Here is a 14,695-nt window from a genome sequence, read left to right as displayed (position 1 = left end):
ACGATGTCGATGATTCCATTCGGGTCGTCTCCCAAAACGAACGATGGCTGCGTTTTATCTCAGCCAACTAAAGGGAGAAGGGAGAAAATTAATAACTCACCACCAACCAACAACGGTGCTATTTAAATAATTTTGATTTTTAATTAATAATTTCAAGCATGAAGTTATGACGGTAAGTTGTTTCTCCGACCATGTAGGGAGAGTTTGCCCTATAGCGGGCATACCGTTGCGTCCGGGAGACACACAAAAGAGATGTTAGAGTCGGGTGATATTGGCTTGTTTATGGGCGCCAAAATTCGCTACTTTCCGTCCGCTGGGATCTTTCCTCGATCACTGACTGATCGGTCGCGGATAGGTATGCGACCAGATCGATTGTTTGTAATTTATGATACAGTTCCAGCTATTCCTGGAATGGAAGTGGCGACTGTGTGGTAATACGTTGAATGCTCGACAGGACTGAAATGGGTAACTGAAAACATCGCACGCATGAACTTTAACACACTTCCAGTGAGTACCCACAATTGTTTTACAATTAATGGCTTGAAATAGATTCGTCCATTGTGTTCCCGTATCATTGCTTCCCCAGCAGCAGTCACGCGTTGAACAAGAGCAACCGGTTTTCTGTGTTCCATTTTGTTGCATTTTCAATTGTATTTGTTTTATTGTTTATACGCTCATGTACAAGTGATATTTCATAGTGTTAACAAATTATATTTTATAACTGTGAATCATATTAGTTTTAAATTTAATTTATTCTAAGCTTGTTGTGGAAAATCTAGAAACATACATTGTATAACGTTACTAGCCCCATAACGTACAAAAGGCTAGTCGGTGTTTTTTTTTGTTCCCGTGCTAAAATGGTTTCTCTGGAATATAAACTGTGCCTTCCATTTTAGGTTTTGACCATGAGCAACAACAGCAATAACTTTAATCAATCCATGAAGACGGTTCCAGATTTGGTTGCTAATCTAGCCTCGGAAAATGCTAAGCTTCAATACGCTCGGTGCAATGTCAATGGGGGTGGCAACGGCAAGTTCTTCAGAAACTACCAGGTTAGTATAGCATTTTTATTCTGTGGCAGCAAATTGTATGACCAAACAAAATGTCGTTTAATGTAAAAAATACTATAATGCACAGTGGTATATCAAAGCTGATAAAAATTATTTTTGTGGTTTTTGCATCGCAAATCAATTGAAATAAATATGAAATGGGTTTGAATTGATATTTGTACGAAATGATTCACCCAAAGTGATTCTTAACTTATTATCAAATTCGGATTTTAGTTGAAGCACGTCGAAACAATCGTTTTTTTTCATAAAAAAATACATAAGCTCAGGTTTAAAATATGGATTATAAACATTTATTCAAGCCAGATTTTTATTTCAGTGTTTTTAAGTTAATCATAGTACTCAGTCGAATCTGAAGTGGTATCATCATCACTAGTATTATCTTTATTGAAATACATTTGCAATGCTTCGGGAGAAATAGACTGACTTTTTCATAGGTATTGGTAATGAGCTTGTAATGAATGGATCAGAATTCAAAAGTAGCCTATTAAGGATATCGCGGTTGCAAGCTTCTCTGGAAAATTTCCTTGAATAATTTGATCTGTATAGTCAAAAATGCATGTTCTTTGCTTCTGCGGCTTCTTCAGAAAGAAGTCCAATAGGTACGATGGCATGTTCTATAACAATGGCTCGATGAATGAATACTTTAGGCTAAATAGGAGTCATTTAATGCCAAGGGTATAGTTTTACATACAGCAAATTTATTTATTATCCAGGTTGGAAAAAACAAACGTTCACACTTAAGATTGACAGACAACAAGCAGACCCAATCTTGATACCCCATTAGGGTTGGAACCGAAACAAAAACAAATTCGCTTATAGAGTTGAGCTGTTTCCATGGCATACATTGCAAACTTCGCGGTGTCGATGTCAAATCTTCTTGTTACTACTTTCAGAATTATTTTAAATCGTTGAATAAGGCCAATATCGATTCCTGTTATTCTTGATGATGTTTCCGGATCGGAAAAAAAATCTCCTCACAGTATTACCATAGAGGTAACTCTAAGACCAGAAGGTCCCGAAGAAACGTCCTCATTTTTTTGGCTCAGCTCTGGACTCTCTTCGGTCCCAAACTTGTCGATGCACCCCTCGAAACATAGGAAAATCCACGAGCCCCTCATTTTTTCTGTCAAACTTTCATAGCGAATCAAAACAAACATAGTGTAGTACTAGAATGGGGTACGTTAATCGATGACCAATAGGCTAGTCAAGTAGTAAGCCAATTTAAAATCCTTATTTTCCACCGGTTGTTATTGCCGTCGTTCGTCGTGCCGAATTCCGGTTTCGGTATATCCACAATGAGACCCATCTTGGATTTGAATGCTTGTTGTATCCTTCGTTTTAACTCTGCTACGCTTGCTTTTTTCTGCTCTGGCTTGCCACTTCTTGAATTCCATTTTATACGAAATATGAAGAATTGATTAAAGAAACCAGATTATTGCATGCAATGTTGATAATCTGAATTTCAACGTATCTGGTTTGGGGTCCATATTCGTATATAGATCATTGAATTCCTTTGGGGTCTTTCCGCAATTATAGCATCTCATTGAAGACGCCGTGGCTGTGGTGGCGTGTCACAGCTAGCCGTCCACCATAGTAGGAAGCAGTGTGTGGGATATTTTCAAAATTTGAGAGTTTTCAATCGAAACCTCTGATTTCTTAAGATTTATCACCTGGTTCTCAATATCAGCAATCTTTTTCGTTGTTATCGCTGTTGTCTCACGTACAATGCGGATCCATATTGGGCGGCAGTATCTATAGCAGGCAAAAATGGGACAGGGTTTGGCCACACAAGTATCCCAAAACCATTTCGATTTGCAGACAATCGAATAGGAACCAGACAACTTTGGTAAATATTAGCATCGTATATGAATATTGTCTGATATATTTCATGGTGAAAAACTGTTGATATGTCATGGGTGGGAACAGACATCTAGAAGCTAAAGGAAAATTATATAAGTTTGCACTATGAGAAAATTCAGTAAAATATGCCTGTTTTCATGATGAATATTGCTCACTAAAAGATATATCTTATAAGATAATCATATATATTTTATTGGAGTTGCTTTTAACGATTTGTTGATATGTCGAGTGTAAACAGACATGTAGAAACTATTGGACTGTAATTTAACTTTGCAGTATAGGAAAACATGTTTATCTCATTGGAATAGCTTCCTTTGATTTTTGAAGTTTAAAGATTGTAAACAGATCCATCCCAATCGTAGTCCCAATCATTATATAGTCAACAGCCTTTTAAAAAATCTAACAGCAAACATTTGTTTTGGCATAGTTTTCTGGAATGAATATCGCTCCCAATAAAATACATCTTACATGATTGTTCTTTATAAATTATTGAAACAATTTTCAATGATATTATCGTACACTCATTAAAATGATTACTCGAACTAAATATTGCTAACAACATTCTTCGGAAAAGAATGTATCGAGATTGAAAAAAAAAAATGATTCTACGGCAATATTTACTTTGCTAAGAATTTAATAGTTAGCCTTCTACACGGCTAATTCAGATACCAGCACTAGTACTCGAACTTTATGAACCAGTTCCATGAAATCATATAATGTAGTCGTTGTTTTATTGCACACAGGAGCATTAAGAAAAAAATGAATACACGACACCACCGAAACGGAGCAAAAATTTGTCAGTGTTATTTTTCTTCACTTGCCCTCTAGCAAAACGAGCCTAACGTTGCACCACATTCCATGTCGGGAGAGCTGTTCTTACTTCATGCTAATTGAACGAACTCAATATTGAAATCAGCCATGGCCCAGTAGAATCGAGCACAGACACCGAAAGCATCACACCTCAACAGTTCTGGATCGAATCCCAAATCAGCTACAATAAAAAAAAAAAAGACAACTGTCACTGCCTGATGTTTATTTTACGATTTATTTATAGAAATCGATTAAATATATGTATCAAAAGAAAAAGTAATTTTCGTGTGATTTTCCCATAAACTTTACTTCGATTGATTTATGACACATATATTATTGTGGTGAAAAATATAGTTAGCGCTCAACTTCCAAGCGAAGCAGTCGATTTATTCTCGCTGGAAGGCATTCGCAAGCTATATTGTTTTCATTATTTTGAAGAGTTTTGTTTCGCGAGTTCTTGTCGCCGCGTAGTTCCGCCGCGATGAGTGTCCGACGCGAAAACACGTTTCGTATTCATTACGAAAACGTGCCGAAGAAGCCGTCCTTCGAGGAGCTTCATGATTTCGTTGCAATCGAGTTGGGTCTAGAATACGAGCAGGTGCTCCGACTCCAGCCAAGTAGGGCTCTTGGATGCGCTTTTGTGAAGGTTGTCGACCTGGAGCTGGCACAAAAAATCGTTGCCGAGCACGACAACATCCACGAAATCGAGGTCGACGGCAAAACGTACAAGCTTCGGATCACACTGGAGGATGGATCGGTAGAGGTGAAGCTAACGGACCTGTCCGAGCTCACCACGAACGAAAAAGTCGCTCGAGCTCTAAGCGCATACGGTGAGGTTCTCTCGGTGACCGAGCAAGTCTGGGACAGCAAATACCGCTTTGCTGGACGCCCGACCGGCGCTTGGATTGTGCGCATGATGTTGCAACGTAACATCGAAAGCTACGTCACTATCGACGGTCAGTCAACAAATGTGACCTACTCCGGACAGCTGCAAACATGCCGTCATTGCGGCGAATTCGTCCACAATGGCATCTCTTGTGTACAAAACAAGAAATTACTTGTGCAGAAGACGTATGCCAATGTAGCAAAAGAAACCCATCGGCCCGAGTCCCATCGGCCCGAACCCCATCGGCCCGAATCCCACCGCGCCAAAACCCAACGCCACGAAACCCACTGCAACGAAGGAGAAATCGCCTCTCGTTAAACCGTTCGGACCGAAGCCCGTTGAGACGAACCAACAACGTAAAAATCCACCATCCCAACAACCGACCGTGCAGCCTACGCTCGCTGCTCCGAAGTCACCTAAACAAAACCCAATTGCGTCAAAGCTGGCGAAAACAAATCAGTCCGAGCAAAATGCTACTCTCATGGCGCCGCCGGCTCTGATAAATTCTGTCAGCAGAATGGTCACACGACAAACTACCGATGGTAACGAATCCGATGGGTCATCTGCCTCTGGAAGCAGCAAGCGCCGTAGTGGTCGTCCTCCAGGCAAGAAGCAGCGACAACACTATGACGGTGATGCGAGCGAGGAGGTAGACTGCGAACTATAATGGCTCTCTGCAGTTACAATATCACCTCGATAAACATCAACACTATCACCAACTCGACAAAACTCAACGCACTACAAACCTTTCTACGCACGCTGGATATAGACATCGCACTCTTTCAAGAAGTAGAAAACGAGCAACTCACATTGCCCGGCTACACTGTTGTGTGCAATGTGGATCACTCACGAAGGGGGACGGCAATAGCGCTGAAGGAGCATCTGCGATTCTCAAACGTCGAAAAAAGCCTAGACGGACGGTTGATTGCATTACAACTGGAAAACACAACAATATGCAACGTGTACGCTCCATCTGGTACCGCACTCCGTGCAGAGAGGGAGCGTTTCTTCACCAATACTCTTGCTTACTACCTCCGCCATGGCACAGAACGCACACTAGTAGCGGGTGATTTCAACTGTGTCCTACGTCAACGTGACGCAACGGGAAACAATCACAGCCCCGCTCTTCTCGCATCCGTACAGTATCTGCAGCTTCTCGACGTTTGGGAACAACTCTGTCCAAACATCCCCGGCTACACGTACATCACACACAACTCGTCGTCTCGTCTAGACCGTATGTACGTCAGCCAGAGCCTTCGGAGTCAATTAAGAACAGCTGATGTGCATGTATGCTCTTTTTCTGACCATAAAGCCGTGACAGCACGAATTTGCCTCCCACAATCAGGGCGCGAGCCAGGTCGTGGGTTTTGGTCGCTCCGTCCCCATTTATTAACACCAGACAACATTCACGAATTTCAAGTGCGTTGGCAATTCTGGACCCGCCAGCGGCGGAATTACGGTTCATGGATGCAGTGGTGGCTAGCGTGCGCAAAGCCCAAAATAAAATCCTTTTTCCGTTGGAAGTCAAAGGCTGCTTTCGACGAATTCAATCAAGAACATCAACGCCTCTATGGAGAACTACGACGAGCGTACGATAGATACTATCAAAATCCTGCGATGCTGTCAACTATAAACCGTGTGAAAGCAAAAATGTTGACCCTTCAGCGAAACTTCACACAATCCTTCATGCGCATCAACGAGAATTTTATCTCTGGAGAACCTATCTCGATGTTCCAGCTGGGTGTCAGGCGTAGGAAACGAACAACCATCACACAGCTGCGTGACAACGATAACCAACTCATCGACGACCCCGGCGCAATTGAGCGGCACATGCTTGGTTTCTACCAATCACTATACGCTGCGGGTGAGACGGAAAGGGAAGCAGCGGACACATTCGAATGTGAGAGGGTGATCCCAGAAAACGATCCGGTAAGTGAGTCCTGTATGAACGAAATTACTCCGGCCGATATCTTCACAGCCATCAAGACGAGCAGCCCGAACAAATCCCCCGGAGGAGACTCTCTGCCCCGAGAGTTCTATCTCAAAACGTTCGACGTCATCTGGAGAGAAATCACACTGGTCATAAATGAGGCACTTTCGGGAAATTTTCCGGCCGAATTCGTCGACGGTGTGATCGTGCTAGTAAAAAAGAAGGGAAACGATCCAACAGCGCATTCGTACAGGCCGATCTCGTTACTCAACTTCGACTATAAAATCCTCTCTCGTGTCCTCAAGCAGCGTCTGGAAAGCGTGATGAGAACCCACCGTGTGCTCAGCGAGAGTCAAAAATGCTCCAACTCCAGCCGAAACATCTTTCAGGCCACGCTCGCCTTAAAGGATCGTATCGCACAGCTGGTCAAATGTAAACAACGGGGTCTGCTAGCATCTTTCGATCTCCGTCACGCTTTCGACTATGTGGATCGTGCATTTCTCTTTCGGAACATGTGCTCACTCGGGTTCGATCCGAACCTCATTCAGCTACTCAACAAAATCGGAGATTTGTCATCTTCTCGCCTGATGGTAAACGGTCATCTCTCGGATGCTTTCCCCATCGAGAGATCGGTTCGCCAGGGAGATCCACTCTCTATGCATTTATTTGCTCTCTATTTACACCCTCTGCTCAAGCGGCTCGAGGGTATATGTGGACCTGATCTCGTGGTTGCATATGCCGATGATGTGTCGGTGATCAGCACATGTGTGAGTAGAATGAACCAAATACGAGAGACATTTCAACGCTTCGAACGTGTCTCTGGTGCCAGGCTAAGTCTGGAGAAATCTACAACGATATCAGTAGGCTACACTGATACCATGCCACTCACAGTACCGTGGCTGCGGAATGAAAACACCGTTCGCATTCTGGGAGTGACGTTCGCAAATTCCATACGGTGCATGGGCAGGCTGAATTGGGATGCTCTCATCAGTAAATTCGCTCAGCAGATATATCTCCACTCGCTCCGTACGCTCACCCTCAACCAGAAAGTCACCCTTCTCAACACGTTCATCACCTCCAAAATATGGTATCTCGCATCCATTCTCACTCTGACTGCTGCTCACACTGCAAAGCTGACGGCGACGATGGGCACGTTCCTATGGAGAGGCATCACGGCGAGAGTTCCAATGCAACAGCTGGCGCGTAGCAGAGAAGCAGGTGGCTTAAAACTCCAGCTACCAGCCATGAAGTGCAAGGCGCTTCTCATTCATCGACATGTGAGTGATATCGGTTCCCTTCCTTTCTACAGGTCTATTCTTACCCAGACAAATCCTACCCTACCTGCAGACTGTCCTTGTATAAAACTCATTCTTTCAAGTCTCCCAACATTCCCTCCGCAAATCCAACAAAACCTCTCCGCCGATAGCATTCATAACCATTTCATAGGCCAAACTGAAGCACCGAAGGTAACTCGAGAGCATCCAACAGCGAACTGGCGCCAAATCTGGAAAAACATATCCATGCGAAAGCTGAACTCGAATGAACGGAGCGCCTTGTTTCTGTTGGTCAACGGAAAGCTTGAGCACCGAAAACTGATGTATCGAATGAACAGAGCCGATGGAGAAAACTGTCTGCACTGCAACGCTGCATGTGAAACATTGCAGCACAAGCTCAGCGAATGCGTAAGGGTAGAGCCAGCTTGGGGACTACTGAAGCGAAAGATAACAACTCTACTCAATGGATGGCGCCGACTCTCGATTGACGAACTCTTGAGGCCCCAATTAAGGAATATAGACACAAACAAAAAATGTAAATTACTCAAATTGTTCATTAAATATGTCACCTTTATTATGCAATGTAATAATGTAATCGACGTAACCGCATTAGAATTTGCTTTGGAAAACGAAGTTTGAATGATTGTATTGTAATTATTTTTTAACTTTCTGAATAAAACAAATTTTACTAGTAAAAAAAAAAAAAAAAAAAAAAAAAAAATCATATAAAAGTTACCAAATTATAAGCATTGTAAATGTATCAGATATTCATATAGAATTTACCTGACACATATTCAACCATATCATTTTCAATGGATTTTCATATAGCGCAGGAATATGTCATATTGGTTTAGTGTAGGCAATGTTTTCATTTTCTTCTGTTGTTTCGCTTTTTCTCGTCATCTTACCGCAGAAGTCTTCACTGTTTTCGTTATGCTTTACATCATCAGCAGCGATTGTTACGTTTTGTCTGTGATCAGCGACCATTACTGGTGATTATTGTTTGTCATGACTCTACCTCTCACTGCTTGACAAAACGTTCTGTCAACGATAGTCGGTTGATGCATTGACGAGTGTAGAGTGAGTGTCATGATATTTTGCATCCCTGCTAAATCCACATGAATTCTCTATACAGTCTCATGTATATCTCATCAGAGAGGACTAGATATTCTGCTCAGAATTATATAAGTTATTCTCAAAATGCCATTGGAATTATCCCTGGAATTGCATGAACCTTCTTTTTTTTAAATTGTACCCTCCAAATTCAACACCTTTCCAAGAATCTAAGAAAGGATCTCTATTCAAAATACGCTTAAAACTATTTTGAGAATCACCTTGGAATTTGCCCTAAAATTATTATGAAACTATCCTGAAAATTCAATACCCTCAGAATGTCATTGCAATCACCATCAGAACGCTCTAGAAATTCTTCTCAGATCTTATTTGGAATATTTGCAATAGAACAGTTCCACGCCAAATGATGAATCGAAATAACTCGACTTTTTCCTGTTTGCATGAAAGTTGGCATATTTTTTTTTTTTTTTTTTTTTTTTCCTTTGGTTTTTGTTTTTTCCGTCGATCTTGTTTTTCGTGCTGAGCATCAATGCTACCGACGTGCCAGGAAGGCAGCTCCCACACCTGGACCCTACCTATCGACCCATCAACTCATGAACCGGGGACCAACGGCTTTACTTCCTATCCGAAGGATGGCGTGATCAGAGATGTTATGCCTCAGAACATCCCGGCGGCGCCGACTGGGATTGAACCCAGGCCTGCTGAGGTGAGAGATAATCACGCTTACCACTACACCACCGGCGCCGTTAACTTGGCATAATTATTCGTTGTGGTCAATGATTCAGATTTTTGCAAAAATTAGCCCATTTTGTATCACTTAAAATTTCCAAATAGCGGCTTTGTAATTTTTCATAAATTGTAGCATGTAACCAGCATTTCTGATCGAAATAACGTCTGAATCAATGTTGTAGAGGAAAGTAATGTTTTTCTAGGAAAAATATACAACAAAATGTCAGTAGTAATTTCATGTAAAAATTTAAAAAATCTCAAAATGTCTTTATGCGATTTTTTATTTTTTTTAAAGCTCGTGAAAATGTAAACATTTGAAATATTTTAAATTATGGAGGCTTGAAAACTGACAAAAATAGCAAAACAAAAACTTTTGGTAACATTTTTAACATTTTTTAAAAACGTTTTTTCATGTAATTTATGGTGAAGACGACGATGATAGTGATCTACCACTCATTGTAGCACGGAAACTAATCCGATAGTTGTGGGCTCTCCTCACTGTTGAACTTGATCAAGCTTAATAACCTATGATTGTCATCAGCAAATCGCTGTATGAAGGACCAAAAACGAATGCATGGATTGATAGGCAATTTGCCTATTCATTTCCTTGGGACAGTTAAGAATATCCTTCCAACAACTTGATCAGCCACAATTGGTCAGAAAACGAGCCATTCAACAGGAAGATCCCCCAATGAATTGGGAGAAGGGCCCGCTTTTTATCCACGAAATGTTAGCAACAGGGAGTTGACATTTTCACTCTGCCCATCCAAATCGCTTCAATTGGGTGCTCGAATGGTCCCTCCTCACCCTGAATGTTTGATACATAGTAATATGTAATATAATAATCAGATAATCAGAAACATAACGTCTACAAAAATATCGTTTTACAATGAGATCCCGTTGTTGAAAATACGACCCTTTTCCTTTTATCCAAATGAACATAAAGCCTTCTAATAAATCTCAATGTTTCATGATTAATACATACTAAGTATTACGAACGATAAAGGATGGACTTGTAGTAGGTAGAGCTACTTGTTATCTATAGAATGGAAAAGACACTTATGCGAGTCGATTAAAATCTACCGAAGATAATTGAGGGCTAAGTTGATTCTAAACATAGAAGCACAGGCAAACAGACGTAACTCTTCATTGTGTATCTTCGTTCATGCATTTAACGGTTGATTTGAATATTATCAGTTCCGCGAACTACTCGCCGCAGCGCTGGCATCGGATCACTTTGACGTTTCTATATATTCTATAGAACTTTTATGCAATATTGTTTACGAGTTAGCGAGCAAGCTTGTTTTCCGCGAGAAGCCAGATAGATGTCGCTACTGAGGTTATATGTTTTGAGATACTATGTTTTCAAGAACAAGTTTTTCAAAGAGTTACGTCTGTTTGTCTGTGATAGAAGCGTAAATGTATAGGTGAAGGATAACAGAAAGAAGAGTCAAAGGTGTTGTCATGCAGAGTTAGAAGTCGTCAAGATTGAATGCACATGTATAAATATTGTTGATTCAGTATAAATTTGTATTTCTCTAGTTATGATTTATGAAGAGCTTTGAGTGGGTTGGTTTATTTCCTTTAAATTCCGTTATAATTGCTTACCTTTTAAAGATACGCGTATTTCGTCTACTACTTGCAGACTTCATCAGTGTCAAGTACTCAACAATGGTGTTGAGTACTTTTGTACTTGGCACTGATGAAGTCTGCAAGTGCGGAATTTAAAGGAAATAAACCAACCCTAAACCAAAGCTCTTCATAAAGGGATTCCGTTAAGAGCTTCGACAAATTTAAAGGATTAGTTATGATTATTGTCAATAATACTTACATTTCGATGAAACCTATTTTACCTTTTACCATTGGAACAGTTGAACATTTGTATAATTTTAAATAGTGACCTATTGAATTAAGCAGATTTGTAGAAAAATTTCCAATTAATTGGCTTGCTTACAATTAAAATCCACCTGCTATTAAAATAGTTATAAGTTGTCAAAACCTGACCACTTTTCATAACGTGGTCGGTTTTGGTTTTTTGAAATTGCACCCCCAATATGTTGCCCGTTATCCAACGTCAAAATTCAATAGGACAAATGGTCAAAGCAACAAATGGTCAAAGGGACATAAAAAACCAGTAGGACAAAGGGTTGAAGCAACAAATGGTCAACGGGACAAAAGGTCGAAGGGACATTCGAATAGAACTTTTTGATTCTAGAATCAGGAAAAATTCAATATTTTGGTACATCAATTTCAGGTTGTAAGACAAAAGGTCCAAGGACACAAGATCGAACGGACAAAAGGACGAAAGGACAAAAGGTCGAAAGCAAGGGGTCGGTCACTCCACACAGAGTGCCAAAAACACAGATGGGCACACCTGGGCACTTTCATTGGCACCCATGGTTAGACATTTTCATTATATTTAAAGTTACTGGCAACACTGTACTATATCTGCGCCTGCTCTGTGCATGTGTCAAAATGTTAATCATTGTGGTTGACACAATCGAAATTTTGATTTAATAACTTCAACCGTGCATTTCCGGCGAAGTTCTGCCATGGATTCCTCACAGCGCACATATTTTCAAAACATTAGCTAAAAACCGGTTAAAAGTCAACGCTTACGGTATGCTTGCGGGATGAGCAAAGTTATCAAGGCGACGACCGTTTCCAAGTAAAACTGTATTTTGGGAGTGATATTGGAATTCTTACGGATGGTGCTGGAGTCGCTATCGGAAAACTTTGAGATTGGAGAACCTCCACTCAAGATGATCGAACTATTCAAGGATCTGGTGCGGAAGGCTGTGGTGTTTCAGAACAGTTTGATACCACCGTTCCGAAAGCTGATTGAAAAGATGACCATGAAGGGACTGCTACTGGTGCCGATTCGGAATGGGATTAGTGAGTGGAGAGAGCGTGACCCTGAAGAAGGAAGTGAAGGGAATGTTGAAATCACAGCCGAAGTAGGTTAAGTGGACTTTTAAGATGTTGATTGGTCAGTTGTTGGGCTTGAAGATGAGCTCCTGAAAGTCGACATCGGTGAGTTGGTTGAAGGATAGGTTTAGCTCGGATACGACCCTGGTAATCCAGCGCTTGTAACAGAATATGTATAGACTTGGCGGAGAAAAAGTTCCGGTGAAGGTTAAAGAGACCGTTGTTTTTCATGGTGCCCAGCAATTGGAGCAGTTCGGTAAGCATTTCCATATCGCGATGTTTGCGATAATTCTCGTAGAACTAATCGGAATTCAGCTTTTAGAACTCTATGAGGTACGAATTGATTATGGAATCCGAGCCACACAAAAGGTCGTAAGGGGATCGGTGTCCATACAAAGGCTCTGATCGTAGTAGTTTTATCAGTGGTCGTTTACCATGTTCCGTAACGCTTCACCACTTCGTTGATCAGCCAACCGACAGTCAGTTTCATGATTCATTCATCATTGTAACTGACATCGATGAATTCGCACAGCTGCGGCACACGTGAGGCACACTGAGAAAAAAGTTGGGGCAAAATAAGTGTGTAGAGTGACCACCCCTTGGTCAAAAGTAATAAAGGTCAAAAGAAAAAAAAAAGTTGAAACTGTAAGACATTACAAGGAAAACAATTTCTGGCAATTTTGGCAATCAGAGTTGACTCCTTCTTTCAAACATGATCAGTTATTTGATAGATAATTTGTCCCTTCGACCTTTTGCCCTATTTGTATGTTGATGATTCGACCTTTTGTCTCTTCAACTTTTTGTCCCTTAGACCTTTTGTCGTTTCGTTCTTTTGTCCCTTCGACGCTTTGTCCTATTGGTTTTTTGTTTCATGATTCGACCTTTTGTCCCTTTTACCATTTGTCCTTGCGACCTTTTGTCCCTTTGACGTTTTGTGCTTCCAACCTTTTATCCTATTGGTTTTTTTTCATAATTCGACCTCTTGTCCCTTCAACTGTTTGTCCTTCGACCTTTTGCCATAGATTCTCAATTTAATACTTAGAAATATATAGAAGATCAGAGAAAACCTGACCTTATTGATACCTGAGATAACAAAAATATTGACACAGTGCTAAGATTCGGGAATTTAAAAATAGACAAATATAATTTATGATATTCTGAGACTTGAACATATTTGAGAGATACAGCACTAGAAAACAAAAACAAAATTAAGATTTACACCAGGATAAATTGTAAAATCTCAGACAATGAAACAAACTATTGCTCTTCTAGCATTGTATGTGCTACAAACCACCCAAAGTTCTGTTCAGAATGATAGGTGCTTAATTGTTAGTTGGGTAATTTAGTCTGCCTAGAATTGGTGCTCATTTTCTAAAGGTGGGGTATGCAGAACCAAGCTAAGGTTATAAGTAAGGGTACGGGTCATTATTCCGCTGTTATGTAATCTATTGCAGGGTAATTGTGAAAAATCGTCCAATGTAACATGCCCGAGGAACAAGTTGACTAGTCAAAACAACGTATGTGTTTTTTTCCATAATGTAACCCGTAACTCAAAATAAAAGTGTGATTTTACCATTCCTGCTGAAATTTCACCGTTATGATTCACTGACTACGGCAAAAATAGTTTTGTTAAACGTATTGTTTCAAAACAGTTTAAAAAACAATCTGTCAAATTTCAACTTACTTTTTCTCAATATGGCGGAAATTTTGCATTGTTCTTTTGGAAAAAAATAATTTGAGAATTGCTGACTTGTGCCAAATCTGAGACTTAGATTATGAAAACTATAAAGAATAACTTTGTCGAAAATCGTAAATTGAATCAGCTTCTATGCAAAACGTTATTATTATTATTTTTTTCTTTAGGCCAAGTGCTTCGTGCTTACCTACACTGTACGGAGCTATTAACCAAAAATAAAAGGACATTCACTATTTACGCAGAAGTCAAATAGCTTTGCGATCTTCACAAAAGTTGTTCTGCATACTTTTCCCAATCTAAGTTTCAGGCTTGGTGAAAATCGATTTTTTTTAATATTGAGGGAAATTAAAATTTTGTTCCTCTTTCCATTGCCCCATACAAACTTTAAACCTCTCCCCCAAATCCAAATCATAATCAAACCAAATTTGGCATAGTTGA

The 14,695-nt window shown here is 40.4% G+C and overlaps 1 protein-coding gene across 1 annotated transcript in view; it reads left to right on the top strand.

Annotated features, from left to right (window-relative positions):
* The first annotated feature begins 588 nt into the window (after window positions 1–588).
* Marf1 (meiosis regulator and mRNA stability factor 1-like protein) overlaps window positions 589–14,695 on the top strand; it is a 45,691-nt gene continuing 31,584 nt past the window's right edge. The window contains exons 1-2 of the mRNA XM_065225196.1: window positions 589–823; window positions 897–1,052. Of these exons, the coding sequence (XP_065081268.1) occupies window positions 906–1,052 (147 nt within the window). The 5' untranslated portion in view covers window positions 589–823; window positions 897–905. The remainder of the gene's footprint in view (window positions 824–896; window positions 1,053–14,695) is intronic.

This window comes from Ochlerotatus camptorhynchus, unplaced genomic scaffold (assembly GCF_037179485.1).
Source record: "Ochlerotatus camptorhynchus isolate MF236.1 unplaced genomic scaffold, CSIRO-AGI_Acam_v1.1 ptg000222l, whole genome shotgun sequence".
Classification (NCBI taxonomy): Eukaryota; Metazoa; Arthropoda; class Insecta; order Diptera; family Culicidae; genus Ochlerotatus; species Ochlerotatus camptorhynchus.
The sequence above is the reverse complement of the archived record's forward strand: the minus strand, read 5'-3'. Positions and strand labels throughout refer to the sequence as shown.